Source organism: Trachypithecus francoisi, unplaced genomic scaffold, assembly GCF_009764315.1.
Source record: "Trachypithecus francoisi isolate TF-2019V2 unplaced genomic scaffold, Tfra_2.0 Lachesis_group0, whole genome shotgun sequence".
NCBI classification, from domain to species: domain Eukaryota; kingdom Metazoa; phylum Chordata; class Mammalia; order Primates; family Cercopithecidae; genus Trachypithecus; species Trachypithecus francoisi.
The window spans coordinates 176,021,392-176,036,014 of record NW_022681453.1 but is presented as its reverse complement, the minus strand read 5'-3'; the positions used below and the strand labels follow the sequence as shown (position 1 = coordinate 176,036,014).

At 35.3% G+C, this 14,623-nt stretch overlaps 1 protein-coding gene across 7 annotated transcripts in view; it reads left to right on the top strand.

Annotated features, from left to right (window-relative positions):
• Positions 1–14,623, top strand: part of SLC4A7 (solute carrier family 4 member 7) — a 110,813-nt gene that overhangs the window by 64,524 nt on the left and 31,666 nt on the right. For all 7 annotated transcript variants that reach the window (XM_033212857.1, XM_033212856.1, XM_033212851.1 and 4 more), the window contains 4 exons: positions 138–284; positions 7,279–7,385; positions 9,515–9,689; positions 13,562–13,695. In XM_033212857.1, coding sequence (XP_033068748.1) covers positions 138–284; positions 7,279–7,385; positions 9,515–9,689; positions 13,562–13,695 — 563 coding nt within the window. The remainder of the gene's footprint in view (positions 1–137; positions 285–7,278; positions 7,386–9,514; positions 9,690–13,561; positions 13,696–14,623) is intronic.

The window sequence follows — 14,623 nt, the reverse complement described above, 5'->3', positions numbered from 1 at the left end:
GGGTGGGCTGAATACCTGCCTGAGATAAGAGTTTAGGTGATTATTGCGAAGCTATTTATGATATCCAGAGTGGACTATGTGTAGAATTTTTTTTTTTCAGCTTTAAAACCTTTTTACTCAATATATTTTTTACTTAGATCTTCCATGATGTAGCTTATAAAGCAAAAGACAGAAATGACCTCCTATCTGGAATTGATGAATTTTTAGATCAAGTAACTGTCCTACCTCCAGGAGAGTGGGATCCTTCTATACGCATAGAACCACCAAAAAGTGTCCCTTCTCAGGTAAGAATCCAGAGCTATTCTTCTGTAACTTACTTTATTTTAATAAAATTATTTTTGATTAGCTATGATTCAAAAACTAAAACAGAGAAGTTGTATCCCCACCTCGTCCCTTTTACCTTCTTACCCCCACACTGACCTCCTATGGGTGGACCGTTTTTTACTAGTTTTTTGTTTATCCTTTTCATTTTTTATTCAGTACTTGAAACTATGAACATGTAGTCTTGTTTCTCTTACCAAAAGTTAATGTACTGCATATACCGTTCTGTACCTTGCTTTTTTCATATAAAGGTATATCTAGGAGATCTGATGTAAGAAATCATGAAAACATTCCTTATTCACTTTTTCACAGCTTTGTTGTCTTCTATGCATGAGTGTACCATAGTTTATTCTGTTCCTGGGTTCTATCAGTCTTTTGCTATTTCAAACCATGCGTGACAGTAATCACATGTTGTTTTAGTCTTGTGCAGATGTATCTGTAGAATAGATCCCCAGTAACAGGATTGCTGGATCAAAGGGGAATTTATTTATAATTTTAGTAGATATTACTAGAATTCCTTCCATCAGCTGGACTGTTTTGGACTCCCACAGTGATGTATGAAAGGGCCTATTTCCCTACATCCTCACTGACACTGTGTGTTGCCAAACTTGGGATATTTGTCAATCTAATAGGTATCTTTATCTTCCTATTTTAAGTATTTTAATGAGGTTTTTAATTTAGTTTTTATGGGACAGGGTCTTGCTCTGTCGCCCAGACTGGAAGGCAATGTCGTGAACATGCCTCAGTTTCCTGGGCTCAAGCAAACCTCCTGCCTTAGCCTCCTATGTAGCCTGGACCACAGGTGTATGCTACAAGCCCCAGCTAATTTTTTGATACTTTGTAGATATGGTGTCTCACTTTGTTGTGCAGGCTGATCTCAAACTCCTGGGCTCTAGTGATTCTCTTGCTTCAGCCTCCCAAAGTTATAGGATTACAGCCGTGAGCCACTGCTCCCAGCCTTATAATGAGGTTTTAATTTGCATTTGTATAATTAGTGAGGTTGAATATTCTTGATTATCTTTTGTTCATTGCCCCACCAGCATGTTTTTTTTTTTTTCTTTTTTAACATTTAAATTGTTCATTGATCCTTTGGAAGTTTTCATAGCATATTTTATGTGGGTATAGACCCAGCTTCATCTTTTCTCTGAATTGCTGCCTAGTTCTCCCTGTTCATTACAGAGCTAAACATTACTCCCCTTGGTTGGTGATGCTGCCTTTATTAACTAAAATTCCATTTGCATCTAGGCCTGTTTTGGACTTTGTTTTGTTTTCTGTTGGTCTGTCTATTCATGGACCAATTTCACACTCCAATATTTTAGGCTTTTTGGTATATTTTAATATCTGGTAGGTCTAGACGTGTTCTTGCTCTCCTTCTTACTCTTGTTTTTCTGAATTTTCTTGGCTATCTTGCGTACTTATTTTTCTGTGTAGGCTTTAAAATCAGCTTTCTATATTGATGAGTTCCCAGATCAGATCCTATTCAGAAATATGCGTAATGGTTTTTTAAAAGTTGTGACAAATTTCTCATTGAATTGAAGGAAGACTTAACGTCTTCATGACTTTGAGTCTTTCTATTCAAAAACATGGAGTGTCTCTCACCAGTTGATTTTCTGTTTCAAGCCAGTTTTTGTCTTCTTAAAGGATGTTTCAAGTTTTCCTTACTTATCATTTACATGTTTCTTGATGAGTATATTTATGAGTATTGTATCTTTGTTGCTTTTATATGAAATGAAGGCTATTTGTTATTTTTTATGTGCATATATGCATACACAGTTGACCCTTGAACAATTTGAGTTTGAACTGTGTAGTTCTAATTATGTGGATTTTTTTCAGTAAACATTGGAAAGGTTTTTGATAATTTGAAAAAATTTGCATACAAACTTCATAGCCTAGAAATATCAAAAAATTAAGATTAATTAGGTATTCCTGAATGTGTAAAATATATGTACATACTAGTCTTCTTTAATAATTTATTAGCATAAAATATATACAAATCTATTCTAAAAAGCTAAAATTTATCAAAAACTTATACACACTAAGAGTGTACATGGCATCATTCTCAGTGGAGAGAAATGTAAATAAAAGTAAAGATGCAGTATTAAATCCTAACTGCATAAAATTAACTATAGTAAATACTGTACTGCTGTCATATTGTAATTTCATAGTTACTGCCTGTTGCTGTTGCAGTGAGCTCAAGTATTGCAAGTTAACGTGCATAAAATGTTGTGTGTTGCTCATCGTCTCCACATCAGCAGTTTGTCTCTCCAGTACATTCTGTTTACCCTAAAAAGTGATCATGAGGTTCTCATATATTTTTCATCATGTTTACTGCAATGCTGGAAAGTTTTGAAAAACAACATGGGACTCATACGAAGTCCCATTAGTGCTACTAGTAAGTGTTCCTAAGAAACAGAGAAAAGTCATGCAAATGTAAGACAAAGTTGATTCGCTTGGTATGTACCATAGAATGACATCTGCCATTGCCTACCATTTCAAGATAATGAATCTAGTGTAAGGATCATGTAAAAAGAAAAGGAAACATAAAGTCGTCACTGTAGCTATGCCAGCAGGCATGAACACTTTTGCTTTTTGCAAAATACCTTTTTATCTCATATTGAAAATGCAACTTTTATGTGGGTGCAGATTACTATAAGAAAGACATATCTATAGATTCTGATATGACCAAGAAAAGGCAGTCATTTTACAACAACATAAAGCAAAAGAAAAGCGAAGGATCAGAGAATTTAGTGCCAGCAAAGATGGTTTGGTAATTTTAGAAAGAAGTTTGGCTTAAAAAATGTCAAAATAACTGGAGAAGCAGCTTCTGCCGTCCAGCAGGCGGGAGATGAGTTCCCAGATCAGATCCTATTAAGAAAATCCCCTGAACGGGTTTTTAATGCAGATGAAAATACCCTGTTCTGGAAATAATGCTACAGAAGACTTTTATTAGTAAGGAAGATTAGTGAGCACCAGGATTTAATGCAGGAAGGGTTAACTAACTGTTTTGTGCAAATGCACTCCAATTTATGATATTTACCCTTCTCTATAAAAGCTGTTAATGCTGAGCTTTGAAAGGAAAAGATAAATGCCAGCTTCCAGTCTTTTTGTTGTACAAGAAGGCCTGAATGAGAACCCTTTTTCTGGATTGGTCCCATCAGTACATTGTTCCTGAAGTCAGGAAGTACCTTGCCAGTAAGGGACTGCCTTTAAAAATTTTTTTCATATTAGACAATGCCTCTGGCCACCCAAAACCTGTGAGTTCAACACCAAAGGTGTCGAAGTGGTCCACCTGCACCCAAGCACAATGTCTGTAATTCAGTCTCTAGATTAGGGGACTGAGGACCTTTAAGGCTTGTTACATTAGATGCTATATAGAAAAGATTATTAATGCTCTGGAAGAGAACCTTGGATAGCAAGGATATCATGAAAGTCTGCAAGGATTACACCGTTGAAGACACCATCATTATTATAGAAAAAGCCAGGAACATCATCAAACCTGAAACAGTAAATTCCTTCTTGGTGAAACTGTCCAGATGTTGTGCATGACTTAACAGGTTTTACGACAGAGCCACTCAAGGAAATTGTGTATATGGCAAAAAAGGTGGAAGTTGAAGGGTTTCAAGATGGGGATCTTGGAGAAGCTCAAGAACTAATAAACACCACACCAGAGGAGTTAACAGAACACAACTCGATGGAGATGAGTGCTTCCGAACCGGTGCTGGTGATGAGGACAAAGATATAGAATTAGTAGTGCCAGAAAACAAATTGACATCAGCTGATCTGGCAGAAGGGTTCTGATCATTCAGGATTGCTTTTGACTTCTTTTGCGACATGGATCCTTCCATGGTTTGAGTACTACAGGAAACAAGTATTGGTACTGTCCACATTTTAAGAGAAATAAAATAAGTGAAATAGAAATTATGATGTATTTCCATTAATATTTTCTTTTCGCTAGCTTACTGTATTGTGAAAATGTAGGTTATAACACCTCTAACATGTCAAATGTATGTTTGACTGTTCGTGTTATCAGTAAGGCTTTCGAGTCAACAGTAGGCTTATTAGATTGAGTTTCAGGGAGCTATACACAAAATTTCAACTGCATGGGAGTTGGTACCAACTCCCTTGTTTATTCAAGAATCAACTGTGTATTTTATTATTTTTGTTGAGATGGAGCTTTGCTCTTGCCACCCAGACTGGAGTGCAATGGCGCGATCGCAGTTCACAGCAACCTCCGCCTCCCGGGTTCAAGTGATTCTCCTGCCTCAGCCTCCCGAGTAGTTGGGATTACAAGTGTCTACCACCATGCCCAGCTAATTTTTGTATTTTTAATAGAGATGAGGTTTCACCATGTTGGCCAGGCTGGTCTTGAACTCCTGACCTCAGGTGATCGACCTGCCTCGGTCTCCCAAAGTGCTGGGATTACAAGTGTGAGCCACCACGCCCGGCCTCAACTGTGTATTTTTAATCCTGCTACCATTCTTAATTGTTTGTAATAGTTTTTCAGTCATCATATAATCTGTAAGTAAGAGATAGTTTTATTCCTCCTTTTCTAAATCTTATACTTGTAATTGTTTTCTGTTGTCTTATTGTATTGACTAAAATCTCTAGTACAGTGTTAAATAGCATGGGCTTTAAATAGGCATTTCTTATCTTGTTTCTTACTGTAGTCAAATATCTCTAGTATTTCTCCCTTTAAGTAAGAGAATGGCATTGGAGCCAAAATATACATTTCATCATGTTAAGAAAGTAACATTATTTCTTTTTTATTGATATTTAAAATATAAATTGATGTAGAATTTTATCAAATGCCTTTTCAGCGTCTCTGGCAAATGGTTATATTAATTTTATTTATCAATTATTATGGTAAATCTTATGAATAGATTTTTGAATATGAGAGAATTCCTGGAGTCAACCCAGTTTGGACTTTAAAGTGGTAGTGGTCTGTGTCTACTATGTATTACTATAGATTGGTTTATAGATTTTTGTGCCATCTTCACATTTTATACTTCACATCAGTATATTTGTTTCATAAAAAAATTTGTAAGTTTTCATTTGTGGTGTTAAACGGTTTTAAATGGTGTAGAATAATTTGATTTTAAAAGTTTGGAAGAATTCCTTTGTAAAGTTTTTTGAGCTTGAATGTTTTGTCATATAGACTTCAACAATTAGCTTATTTCTTTGGAAATCGGCATATGTAAAACTTCCTATTTTTTCTGGTGTCAGTTTTGGTAAATCGTTTTCCTAGTGTATTACCAGATTCATCTAGGTTTCAAATTTATTTGCATGGAGTTATATAAAGTGTAGTATGTATATATGTATGTCTATAAAATGTGCCCACTATGAAATTATTGCCGCTTAGCCTTTTTTGTTTTGTTATTAAAGGTCTATTGTATTTTTCAAACAGCAGCCTTTACAATTTATTTTAGTACTTTTAAAAAATGCGTTTTATTTTGTATCTTAGTTTCTGCTGTTAGCTGTTTTATTTTGTTCTTTTCACTTTCGTCCAGAGAAGTTTTTTTGTTTTCACGTTTTCTGAGGTGGTTGTTTAATTCACTTTTTTTCCTTCTTTCATTTTTGTTAATATAATTGCTTAATTTTCTTGAATGTGCTTTGGCTGGGTCTCATGGGTTGTATTAGGTTGGCGCAAAAGTAATTGTGGTTTCGGCCATTGTCTTTAATCAAATCAAGTAAATGATTAATTAAATCAATTAAATGATTAATTAAATTAAAAATACTGGCCAAACCCACAATTTTATAATTTGTAGTTTTTCAAATTATTTTTGTTTCCTAGGAGTTCTAAAATTGTATCCCTTTCCTCTTTAAGATGTAAGTTTGAAAATGGAAATTTTGTGAGATTTTGACATTTTCAGATGGCAATCTTATATTTGTAGATGGGCCTTGCTGTTCTCTAAATATGGAACATGTAAACTGGCTAGCCTAAGTCTTTAATTCAACTAGAGCCTTTTGACCCAGTAAACCTCCTGGGATGACAGATCTCTGTCTCCCTTTCCCTTTACCTCTCTGTTTCCTTTTTTTTTTTTTTTTTGAGACGGAGTCTCACTCTGTCGCCTGGGCTGGAGTGCAGTGGCCGGATGTCAGCTCACTGCACGCTCCGCCTCCCGGGTTTACGCCATTTTCCTGCCTCAGCCTCCCGAGTAGCTGGGACTACAGGCGCCCGCCACCTCCCCCGGCTAGCTTTGTATTTTTTTTAGTAGAGACGGGGTTTCACCGTGTTAGCCAGGATGGTCTCGATTTCCTGACCTCGTGATCCGCCCGTCTCGGCCTCCCAGAGTGCTGGGATTACAGGCTTTCATCTTTCCCCTTGTATGTGCACATGCACACACATATTTTTAGCCCCAGCAATCTCTTGATGTAACAAGTTAAAAGTTCGTTTCTTTGTCTTCAACAGAGGGGGAGAAATCCTGTATCATGTGAATAGTACTCTTGAATTTGTAATAAAATGTCATGCGAAGTTAATTTTTGTGGAAACATGTTTATCAAACAGCTCTTATTTTTTAAGGGAAGTATTTTAGTAGAAGAAAAATGAAATTTACTTTTTTCTTAATGTAAAGCATATTTTTCAATAGTTAACAGGAGCAGTATTTTTAAAGTTTTGGTGGGAGAGCTGCTTTTTTGGAGGTTACTTCTGTTTGTAGCTATTGGTGAATAGGAGTTTGAAATGGTATATGTGAATATATTTTATAGTATATTGATAATTAGAATATAAGATTCAAAAAGCTAATTAGAAATTTAAAATATTAATAGAAACTGATAGTAGATTCTATTTTTAAGAGCAATCTATTTTAGAAGAGATTCTATTTTAGGAAGCATTCTTTTCTAGGAGAACTGATTAGATACATAATCAGTATAAAATCTGATATTCACTGTAACTGAAGATGCCGTCTCAAGTTTTCTTAAAATAGAATTCTGAAAATAATGTTTTTTTGTGAAATTCAGGAAAAGAGAAAGATTCCTGTGTTTCACAATGGATCTACCCCCATATCGGGTGAGACTCCTAAAGAGGCTGCTCATCATGCTGGGCCTGAGCTACAGAGGACCGGACGGTGGGTGCAAATACTGATATTTTGAGGGGTTTGGGGGATGATTTGATGAAAACATAAATATTATATTTTTTTCCAAGTGTTTGGAAGCTAATCTTCTATAGTATTTTTTCATATTTAGAAAAATGTGCATTATTATATATAAGGAAAATTTATATGTATAAATATATAAGAAAATTTATAAATAATTGTATTAGTATGTATCAAGCTTTAGTTTAAAGGGAAAATAATAGACTGTATATTCAGAGTATTGCAGTTATATAGTGTGTAGGTTAATTTCCATTGCTTATACAGAAGGTTCTTGAAGAAGGTGTAGAGTCTTCTTATAATTCTTCATATTGAGTTAGAGAATTATGGGAACAGAGAGTAACTACAACTAATAATTTCTTTGTATATGTGCACAGATTTAAAACTCTTAAATGAGCATTATATCATGAGGTAATCTTCCATGGACAAGCATGATTGAACCATTGTGTTGCTCTCTGGAAACCCAGCTAGAAAAATTGTTTAAGAAGTTAATTTTTGTAACAAAAAATAGAAATATTGGCAGATGCAAACATTACCTTAATATTTTGTAGAAGTAGATAAATGTTATAGTATTTTCATACTGTAGAAAAGCATGTGGCTATTGATTTTTTATTGTCCACTGGTGGTCAGTATGGAATTAAATAATCTTAAATATTAAATATTTGTTTTAAAAAAAATCTTTAACAGATACAATATTAGGGATTTTGATGACATCCTTAAAGGGTACTATATCATAAAAATAAGTAAGTGGCATACTGAATATAGACTTTAGAGAAACTGAAATTCACAGTTAATTCATTGACTAATGAAGTGTGTTAGTCTCTGTGAACACAACAGAGAAAAGATTTTGACCCTGTGTGAACAGTACTATTCTGTTATTAGCTATTATTGCTTCTTCAAACTGGCATAGGGTTAGTCATTGAGAAGCACTGTGTCAGGCCTCCACTGATCTCAGTCACCTGAGAGCATCTGTACACCCTTTACTAAGTAATTATCAATTTGATGGTATACTATAGATTCATATTTTAGATTATTGATGGCAACTTTTTTATTGCAAGCTGATTCCCCTTGCTGTCAGATTATGAACAGAGTACTACTTGTCAATTTGTGTTTAGGGTTTATTTCAGTATTAACTTAAAAAAATTACAGTGGTAAAACTTGAAATATCGAAAGCATTTGAAAGCTTAATGTTAGTTTTTTGGGTCTGTTTTCTTGCAGTTGGAATTTGAATGATTATTTATTTTTTGAGTATTAAAACGAATTACCGATTTAGTCACCAGTGTTTGTTGAGTGCCTACTATTTCCCAGGTAGTGTTCTAGACACTGTAGATAATGCAGTAAACAAGAAAAAGTCTCCCCTTATGGAGCTTATATTTTACTGGAATGTCTTCAAGTTAGATGTATCCATAAGACTCATTGTTAAAAATGTTGAAATGGTATGGCTTTGATGTACAAACAGATGTTTAATTTTAATTTACTAATTGAAACCTGTTTTATTAATGTACGTATTAGTTTGTCTACATACACAGTAAATTAAATATCCTGAAATGGTTTTTAGGAATTTTTTTCCCCCTAGACAAAGTGTTTATATGATTGAAGTACTAGTTTTAAAAGCTTTTGAAGTTACTGAATTCATACTACTTGTGCATCTAAGCACAACATACTACATTTACATCAAAGCGTATTTGGATAATAATTGCCTTCCTCGTATTTGTGATTGTTGCCTTGAAGATTTTAATATAGACAATTAATAGAATTGCTTATGTACATTTTCATAAATGGGTTGTTTGGTTTCGTTTATTTTGTTATACCTTGCCTTGCACATTTGTGTCCAAAATTACATTTACTCATATAAAATCATTTGCCTGCAATCTTTTCATGATATAGTCCGTAAAATACAGATATCTGTCTCTTAATGAAATATAACATTCCTCTATCAGTAGATTAAATGAGTGTATCTTCTGTAATTTATAAGTTAAATTGGATTTAACATTTCGTTGACAAAACACCTAGGCACCAGCAGTTTTGTGTAGCCCATAGTTGTAGTTTGAACTAGCTAGAATCCTCTAGTGTACAGTTTGACGAGTTTCATCTCACCTATTTAGGCTTTTTGGTGGTTTGATACTTGACATCAAAAGGAAAGCACCTTTTTTCTTGAGTGACTTCAAGGATGCATTAAGCCTGCAGTGCCTGGCCTCGATTCTTTTCCTATACTGTGCCTGTATGTCTCCTGTAATCACTTTTGGAGGGCTGCTTGGAGAAGCTACAGAAGGCAGAATAGTGAGTACAAAGATTGGTAGTGGCCAGGCTCTTAGCTCTTCAGAGGCAAGTGTCTGTATGCATTTGTCTCACTATTCATACTTTCATTTGAAGAGTCTACCCACAGCATGATTAACGTGACCCAAAGCAGACTTTCCCCAAAGGTAATTGCTGTGGAAAACATGGGGAAGCCATTTGAACAGAAGATGCACAGTTGAGGTAAAAAAAAATTTAAAAAAGGTTTACTTTGGCTTGCTGGATGAATGGTTTTATAAATTGAGTAAAAGGCTTGGATTGTCTTTTGAGGTGGGGTGGACTGGGAGAAGACACCAGTTGAACTGATTCTGGGTGGGTCATGGGGGTTTTTATCAGTGGGGCTACTTCATATCCTGTAAGATATCATAGGATTAGTTAGAGCCACATGATGAATATTAACTCCTCAGTCCTGGCTGGTAGGCCTAGACTAGACTGGAAGAATAGAACATAATTGTGGAAACTGTGGCATTTTGAAGTGGCATTTAATTTTGCTGTTATTAAATCTATGTGAAAGTAGCTAAAACTTTTATTTAGAAAATATAATTGAAAGCTTCATTCTTTGATATTACTAAAATGAAAGTTTTTATGTTTTCCTGTTCCTGGTTATACTGTATTCAGAGCTGTGGTGCTTTGTAAAATGAAAGGCATTTCTTTGTTGTTGTTGATATGCATTTTAATCAGTTTAATAAGGCATTTAAATGAGACAATTTGTAATTCTTAAGTGTATTTTACTTAATTGTATTTATTCTTGGGAGAACATTCTTTTTTTTTATAGATCAAAGGCTAAAAAATAACCAAAGCTAAGGCATAATTATCTAATTAAAATATTTCGTGATCTAAACATGAAATAAACCTTACAACTGAAATTTTCTTTCAACTCTGAATTTATTTTGGATTGTGTAAATCTTTTTACCTTAGTCTTTAATCATTGTATCAAAGGTCCATATTTTTAGTGAGTTGCTTTATGTGCTGTCACAAATTGTGCATGTCACTCTGCTGGTCCCCATGGAAATGTGTTTTATCTGTTACATCATAGAATTGCTGCCTCTTTGTTCATGGACTGTCATTCATTACCTGCCCATCTAAAAATCTTGCTGTTTGATATCTTGCACATGTGACAATGTGTTTGGCATTGGAGGAATATAGATAAGTGTAAGAATAGCCAGTATCTCCTGTGCTCAAGGATTCTAAATGAAAAAAGTGTAAAAGACAAAATAGTATGGTATGTGAGGGGAAGGTAAGGGTAGGTAGGCCTTCTGATGAGTACAAAGGAAACTTCTGAATGTGAGAATGAGGTAGGCAGGCAGTGTAATAGGCTGTGGTTTTTTTTTTTTTTTGGTGTGTGTGTGTGAGGTGGAGTCTCACTCCATCACCAGGCTGGAGTGCAGTGGTGCGATCTCGGCTCACTGCAACCTCCGCTTCTCGGGTTCAAGCAATTCTCCTGCCTCAGCCTCCTGAGTAGCTGGGGCTACAGGTGCCTGCCACCACGCCCAGCTAATTTTTGTATTTTTAGTACAGATGGGGTTTCACTCTGTTGGTCAGGATGGTCTCGATATCGTGACCTCGTGATCCGCCCACCTCAGCCTCCCAAAGTGCTGGGATTACAGGCGTGAGCCACCGTGCCTGGCCAGGCTGTGATTTCTTTAGGGAAAAGACAGGTAACAGTATGGCAGTGAACATAGAAACACTTCAAAAATTAGAAAAAAAAAAAAAAAAAGATTTTCATATGGCAATATCTGCTTTTCCACCCAAGATTAGGAGAGGGGAACCTTAATTTTATACCCATTTGCCCTTGTTAATGTCTTTTTTTGACATCTCCTTGCTTCTTGTCTCAATGTTTTGCTTTCTCTCTCTGTATATATACCATTTAGACATTTTTTCCTTTGTTTCTACTTTTTGTTTTTTTTGAGACAGAGTCTCACTGTTTCACTCAGGCTATATAGTACAGTGGCATGATCTCAGCTCTCTGTAGCTTTGACCTCCCTGGACTTCTGTCATAGCCTTTGGAGTAGCTGGGACTATAGGCATGTACCACCACACCTAGCTAATATTTTGTATTTTTTTGTAGAGATAAAATTTTGTCATGTTGCCCAGGCTGGTCTTGAACTTCTGGGCTCAAACAATCCACCCACCTTGGCCTCCCAAAGTGCTGGTGTTATAGGCGTGAGCCACAGCGCCTGGCCCATTTTTTTCCTTTGACTTAAGCTCTGCATAAATTCATTCCTAAATATGCTTATTGTAGTTGAACTAAGGATTTTATGATGGCTTAGCAGTGTCTTCTAAGAACAAACATTTTCTCCACAGGCAAGAAAACAAATTTAGGCCATATAATTAACAAATGTGTCATTAACATGAACACTTCTCCTTTATGTTACCAAAAGATAAATTTGTTTATCTTTGAGTTTGATCCCAATTTTTATTCTAATAGTGGAAGTATACTTTCATTGCTTACTGTTATTTTGTGATTTTGATTTTGGAAGATGCTGTTCTAGCCGATGATGAGAATTGCTACCATTCATTGACTGTATTCTATGTGCCAGACACCATGCTTGCTAGGTATTTTTGCAAATACTATTTATGTTCTAGTTATCATCACCTCCATTTCAAAGTGAGAAAGCTTAGGCTTAGAAAGGTTAAGATATGGCCATGGCTGAACACCTAGTAGTAGTCAGTCTTCCCACTGGAAATCTAGTTTCGGAAGCCCTCCTCTTTGCCTGTTGCTGCGCTGCCTCTCATTTCAGCAGGATTGTTTCTTACAAGCTTCTTTTTTCCTTCCCTTTACCAATTAATGGGCTGGCTTTTCTGGATAGTACTTTCCAGTTGACCTTGATGTTTGTATATGGTAAACTATTCATTCCTTACTTTCTGATTCTTTCCCCCTTTTTCTAGTGGCATAACTAATCATCTGATAGCCTAATTAGTTAGAATGTAATGGTGGTGGTTGTACAAAATTAGTGTGCTAACGTTGATTTAAATTCTCTTAGTCTTTCATTTTCTCTTTATCTTTTCTTGCCAAACTTTAGTGATACTTTGTCATTTATGGTTACCATAAATTATTTTGAGGAGATTTTTCTCATTTATTTTGTTAAGTATTTCAGTTTTGATAATTGATTAAGCTATTAGATTAATTTCTTTAAAATATGTGGAAAGTTTTGCCCTTTAGAAATCAGTTTGAGAAAGATAGTCACATGTTGATTCATCGCCTATTTGAAAGATCTTTTTATAGCAGTTCTTTTTTGTAGCACCATATTATTTACTATTTTTTATTTTTAAAATAAACTATTTCAGCCATATAAAAGTATTGAAAATAATACATATCCTTCTGTACTCACAGACTTAAAAAATGAAACTTATAAAGTTGAAGCCCTTGTGTGTGTCTCTCCCATTTATTCTTTGCTCCTTTCATCCCACAGCACAGGTTGAGTATCCCTTATCTGAAATGCTTGGAACCGGAAGTAGTTCAGATTTTGGATTTTTTTTTTGGGATTATACTTCTGGTTGAACATCCTTAATCTGAAATCTGAAGTGCTCTAATGAGCATTTCCTTTTGAGTGTCGTATTGGCACTCAGAAAGTTTGGAGTGTGGAGTTTTGAATTAGGGATACTCAACCTGTATTGAGTTTTGAATTAAGGATGATCGCAAAAGTTTTTAATATGCAAAAAGAAAGAATTTTTTTCTTGTGTATTTAAAATGTATTTGTAATTTTTTATATTTTATATTAAAAACTCAAAGTGGTGTTGGTTTTATAACTGCTTGATGGGTATTTTTATTTTCCAGATGTCTTACAAGTGTTATAGTAGGTTAGAGAAATGTTTATGATGTATTGCTTTTATTCATTTCTTTTTTCCTTAAACAGAGTGCAATAGAGTCTCTTTTTGGAGCATCATTAACTGGGATTGCCTATTCATTGTTTGCTGGGCAACCTCTAACAATATTGGGGAGCACAGGTCCAGTTCTAGTATTTGAAAAAATTTTATATAAATTCTGCAGGTAAGTAATAGCCCTCTCGACTTATCACATGTGTTTGTGTGTGTGTGTTTGTGTGTGTATATATATACACACAATTGTATATGAAATTGTTTATTAACTTAGGAGTTATTTAATTGCTGAAAAGTAATTTGGTCAATATATGCGCATTCTCATTATTTTTGAGCTACTGTATGATTGACCATACCCCTGGCCCCTTCCATTCTTAATCCAGTAACTTGGAGATGAAGAAAGTAAGATTGTCCTTGAGTATAAAATCAGTGGATTTGAATGCTGATAAGCAGATTACTTGAGGGCTAAATACAAATCCTTTGTGCTAACAAATTTAAACCAGTAAGAAGGTGTTAATCTGAATTGGGTTGAAGCAATCAGAGTGAAGTGTCAGTTTCCATTGGTGAGGTTGTTCACACTGTAGAAATGAATATAGGGTACTGTAGCTGTTAGACTTTGAATTCAGCATGGCTAATACTGTTCCTTATTTTATTTATTTATTTATTTATTTATTTGAGACTGAGTCTCACTCTGTTGTCCGGGCTAGAGTGCAGTGGTGCGATCTTGGCTCACTGCAACTTCTGCCTCCCAGGTTCAAGTGATTCTCCTGTCTTAGCCTCCCAAGTAGCTGGGATTACTGGCGCTGCCACCACACCTGGCTAATTTCTGTATTTTCAGTAGAGATGGGGTTTAACCGTGTTGGCCAGGCTGGTCTCGAACTCGTGACCTCAGGTGATCCATCTGCCTGGGCCTCCCAAAGTTTGGGATTACAGGCGTGAGTCACCGCGCCCAGCCTCTAATATTCTTGCTTTTGTGACATTAATGAAGTTTGTACATTTTAGTTTGAAACAACTTGATGCTATTACATATTTGATGGATCCAGCCCTCTTTCTGATTCTGTACTCACTAAACAAGCTGAATCTAATTCCAATCTGGCATG